This window comes from Chelonia mydas, chromosome 3 (assembly GCF_015237465.2).
Source record: "Chelonia mydas isolate rCheMyd1 chromosome 3, rCheMyd1.pri.v2, whole genome shotgun sequence".
Lineage (NCBI taxonomy): Eukaryota > Metazoa > Chordata > Testudines > Cheloniidae > Chelonia > Chelonia mydas.
This window is the reverse complement of record NC_057851.1, coordinates 10,806,219-10,811,571: the sequence shown is the minus strand read 5'-3', so window position 1 is coordinate 10,811,571 and position 5,353 is coordinate 10,806,219. Positions and strand designations below refer to the sequence as shown.

At 39.1% G+C, this 5,353-nt stretch overlaps 1 protein-coding gene across 1 annotated transcript; it reads left to right on the top strand.

Annotated features, from left to right (window-relative positions):
* The first annotated feature begins 585 nt into the window (after positions 1-585).
* LOC102932214 (interleukin-17F) lies at positions 586-3,213 on the top strand. The gene is made up of 3 exons (XM_043541913.1): positions 586-612; positions 1,945-2,192; positions 2,979-3,213. The coding sequence occupies exons 1-3, from the start codon at positions 586-588 to the stop codon at positions 3,211-3,213; spliced, it is 510 nt and encodes a 169-aa protein (XP_043397848.1).
* The last annotated feature ends 2,140 nt before the right edge of the window (positions 3,214-5,353 follow it).

The window sequence follows — 5,353 nt, the reverse complement described above, 5'->3', positions numbered from 1 at the left end:
GACCATGGGTAAGATCCAGTCTGGCAATTCCTATATTTCTGTAACACTACCGCATCTATGATTCATGTGGTGTTGCCAAGAAAGACCACAAAGTATCTCAACATACATCTGACGAATTAACCACAGTTACCTGAATTCACTTAGCACCTAACCTTATTTCTGATCAATACAGCATAAGGATTTTGTGTCTGACTTCAATTTCGTTCCAGAAAGGGAGCAAATTATGCAAATATTCCAAACTGATGACACTAATTTAGTACTTATGACAGTTTACACTCAAACTCCTTGAAATCAAATGGGTTTTAAGGTTAACGAGTAGCAGTTTGTCAGTTACCACAATAACTTCATTTCCTGGAGTTCATGGAGTGGAAGTTTTACGTAAAGTTTTATGTAAAGTTAAGTCATAGTCCAGAGCAAGAACCACAAATAAGGTTGGGAAAAACCAATTGCAATGGAATTGCAATGGAAACTAGGGCAGTGAGAGAAGAAATCCTTATATAAAGCCCTGAAGTTCGTGCACACAGACAGGTTCAGTTGAAAATATCCTATACACACATCAGACAAAGTAAGAGAGACTGCAATACGATGACTTTTACAAGAAGTGCTCCATTGGTAAGTACTAGCTTTGTTAAATTTGATTGTAACCGATGTAATTTCTAATAGATATTTTTAAAAATCAATGTAATCTAAATTGGGACCAGCAAATATTAAAACATATGGCTATTGCATAGCATCACTACAGGGCAGAGTAATGGTTATTAGCACCTTTACTATGCATTTTTGTACCTTAAAATGTTTACAATTCACTGTAATTCTGAATTACTGGGTTTACAATGCTTGATTTTTCTTTTACCATTTAGTTACCGGTTTGTACGGTCAACCTTAACTTAGTTTTTTGTTTGGGTATTTCCTTTTTTTTTTCTTAATTGTTAAAAATGTCATACATTAAAAGTAAACAAGGAAACCACAGAGAATGCTACTATGTGATATCACTAACCAATTGAAGATATAAAATATCAATCCTAAATCTTTTCTTTTTAAAAAATTCTAATGTTTAGGATCAGAATCACTGTATGCTGTGGCTGCTTTGCGCTGTTCTGGATTAGTAGGAGATATTATTTTTGATACCCAAAGCTAGCACTAATTCAATATTAACTTTGAGAACTCAGGCACTCGAAAGTCAGGAAATGAAACAATAAGGTTGAAAACTCAACCTTACTGTGTCTCCTTGTGCTTATTTCTTAGAGTAGAGTTCCTTTATGTGAAATTATTTGTTAAATTAGATTATTTATTATTTAATACAACCTGGAATTTCTTAGACTACTAACTTACAATAAAAGAACTTATGGTCTTCAGACTTTGTTTTATATTTAGTCTCAATGAGATCAACAGAACAAGCTAAGTTTGATGTTTCTACCTTCAGCCATTGACGAGTTATCTCTGCACAAAATTTGGAGTCAGGGGGACAAATTCTCTGCTTGTGTAAATGGTCAAAAGCCCACACATGTTAATGGAGCTATTCTATTTACACCAGCAGAGATTGGGCCTGGAAAGAGGATTCCTAGCTCCCAATCCTAAACACTAACCCACACTCTGCTGTATTTTTGCAAAGGTGTGTATCTTCCTATGAACTTATATATATTAGATGTTTATAAGTGCATCCATCTCATCAAAATCATCAGAATTGTCATGGGTTCTCTTTAGACACAAAAGGTTTCTGTGAATGAAGTAGAACTTCGTTCATCTCTGAACCTACCAACCACAAGCAGAGTTGGGCCTGCATGAGACCTCCAAGCCAAGAATTGAATTTCAGGATATAACTTGTTGCTGAAGCTATACAGCACATTCCTGCGTTCTGTTCTCTGCATTAACTAATCATGATGTTTATTCATTATATATGTATTTATTAGGTCATTAACTAATCATGGTGTTTCTCTATTTCAGTTCCGTTCACTGCTGTTAATGCTGATCCTGGTGCTCCAGGCTAAGAATTCAGCCTATGGAAAGGCAGTACAGACTGGATTCAACATAGAGAGAGGCACTGATGAGAAAAAGAGTGATGACTGCCCTCTCCAAAAAGATTCCAGATTCCCTCTTAGTGTGAAAGTTGACATAAACATTAGTAGCACAAAGCATGCTACCAAAGTGGGTCATGATGTCAATAACCGGTCTATGTCTCCCTGGGATTACAGGTACAGTTCATGTCCCCATTGTCTGGAAATGCACTGGGCTCTTCCAAAGCACTGCTTAGGCATACAGAGGGGATGTCCCCAGGACAAAACACAGTGCACTGCTGTATCCAGAAATATTAACTTTGACCTGCCAGTCCATGTGGTGATGGTCAGATTCCTCATGCAAAAATGATAACTGGATATTTATTAATTATTATTTATTTGTATTGTGGTAGCAACTAGGAGCCCCAGTCATGGACTAAGACCCCATTGTGCTAGGCGCTGTACAAACAGTGAACAAAAGGATTGTCCAACTCAGCCCTAAGGATAGAAGACTAATTAGCTTTAGGATTTATCACTGCTCTTTTATTCAGAGCCATTTCTGGTCTGACATATCTGAGTGCAAATCCTGCCTCAGAAAGTCCAGCAAAATACCCCCAAGGGCTCAATCCTACACCATTTAAGTCAATTGGAGTTTTGCCATTGATGTTAGTGGGACATTAGGCTTTGAGAACATTGGGCCTAATACTGAAGTCTTCATCCAGTTGTAATCAATCCTTATTCAGGCAAAAACTCCCATTGAAACTAGTCAGACTCATGAAGTGACTGAGCATTGCAGGAGCTCAGACATTGACCCAGCACAAGCTGACTCTATGAATCATGGGAAAAGATGAATCTCAAGGAGGCATTTACAAACTGTGTCTGGGTGATGAGCAAGATTTAGCTGAGGAGAAAGCCCTGCTGATTCAGGGCAGTGGCCAGGCTTCCACTTTGACCAATTCATTCTCTTTGTGTCTTGCTTCACAGCATTAATGAAGATCCCAACCGGTTCCCCCAAGTGATTGCTCAGGCCAAGTGCCGCCATTACAGCTGTGTGGACTCCACCGGACAGGAGGACTACAGCATGAACTCCATCCCCATCCAACATGAGATCCTTGTTCTCCAAAGGGAGCAGAGAGGCTGCCAGCACACCTACCGGCTGGAGAAACAGCTGGTCACTGTGGGCTGTACCTGTGTCAGGCCCATCATCCACTACCTGTAGTAAGAGAAGCCAGCAGATCAGAAGAAGGAAACCACATGGAGAACCATCCATGGGCATCAGATTTAACAAATGGCCTGAGCCAACTCCCACTGATTTCACTGGAATTGGGCCAAGCCATAATCAATAGCCAGATTCAAAGACCGCTGGCAAGAAAAGGGGGAGAAATACAAATTTTTTTAAAAAAAATTCCCCCAGATTTTGAAATTCTGAAATTCAAAATTCAACCAGATCCATAAGTGGGAGATAAAAGGGTAAAAACTTTCATAATTTCATATCAACCTTTTCCCCATTTGTTTGTTGTTTTTTATTTCAAAATTCAAACCATTTTGACCAGCTCTAGAGTCAACCAAAGGCTTGGGGGAATCAACCTGAATCTGATTCTAAAATCCAGAGGCTTTTTTAAGTGCTCATAAAAGTAAATTATTATATTTGAACAGATCAAGGCTTTAAAAAAAGCAAAAATGTCATTTTCTTTCTTTTTCTGCAAATGGATATTGAACATAAAACCAAATTTGCAGTCATTTAACTATCTATGTAAACCCCCAGGAAAACAGTGGTGAAATGGTATATTTTTGCATCTCTATTTAAATGATCTATTTATACAATTATTTATAGCATTAAGGGGTGAGATTCCAAATAATGTATCTGATTATCATCTGTATTTATTCAATAAAAATCTGGTGAATAAATCTACTGTTTCTTTGTGTGCAATGTTGCCATCTAATGAGTGATCCACTGAGAGGATAAGGTCCCTACTACTGCTGTCTCTTAAAGGAGATCTCCTAGAGCTCAAGTGACAGAGGTTCCTTTTTGGTAGCGCTGAAGAAGCAGGGTTCTTCAACTCCCTTGTTTGTGTATGTCTGATTTACCTACTAATTGTGTTTGCCATCCACAGCACAGTTTTCACATTATCTGTGACACAACATCGCCAAGTCACTCAATTCCAGTGGCAGGTATGTTGGTAGAGAGGGGTATAGCTTATTCAGGAAGGACAAGCAGGGAAAAAAGGGAGGAGGTGTTGCATTATAAATCAAGGATACATATACTTTTTCAGAGGTCCAGAAGAAGGTGAAAGGCAGAGCAGTTGAGAGTTTCTGAGTAAAGATAAAAGGGGGAAAAATAGGACTTAGGTCATGGTAGGAGTCTATCACACACCACCAAATCAGGAACAAGGCAATAAACAGAGGTTCTTTAAATACATTAGGAGCAAGAGAAAGAGTAAGGAAAGTGTAGGTCCTCTACTTAGCAGGGAAGGAGAGCTAATAACTGATGATATCAAGAAGGCTGACAAGTTTAATGTTTATTTTGCTTTCAGTCTTCACTAAAAAGGTTAATAGTGACTAGATATTCAACACAATTAATATTAACAGCAAGGGCAAAGGAACACAAGCCAAAATAGGGAAAGAACACATTAAAGAGTATTTAGATCATTTAGATGTATTCAAGTCAGCAGGGCCTGATGAAATTCATTGTAGGATACCTACGGAACAAGCTGAAGCAAACTTGGAACCTTTAGCAATTATATTCAAGAACTCATGGAGGACAGGTAAGGTCCCAGAAGGCTGTAGAAGGGCAAACATCATACCCTATCACATTCTGGGGTGCAATCCAGACCAGTGAATCACCACCTGCCCTGCAACCTTGGGTGCCTTACAGTGCTTTGCTGTTGTCTCTCCCAAGCTGGGCCACTCACAAACAGCTAAACAGCATGCAGGTCACACCCTGAGTGTCGGTGTACAGCTGCAGTCCTGGTCCAGCAACTCTGGCCCCAGCAACCAGTCAGCAACACATCAGCCACACTCTGGCTTCCAGCAGCCTTGGTTAGTACTTGCAGGGTGACCCCAGCACACTCCCAGTCCAAATTTTCCAAAAAAGTGTGTCCTGCACGGTCCAGCCCTCTCCTGGACAGTTCAGATATTTAGGTCCATTGCCCCTCTGAGGGGTCAATATCCAACAGCCTGCAACTTCAAATGGAGTTACCAAACAGCTCAGTTTAAACACAGCATGGGATTTGCTTTGATTAAAAAATATTAAAAGTTTATTTAATAATAAAGAGAGTGATTTTAAGTGAGTACAGATACAAGGCATTAAAGAGAAATAAAGATAAAACACTTTCTAGTAGCTAAAACTTAACAAATTA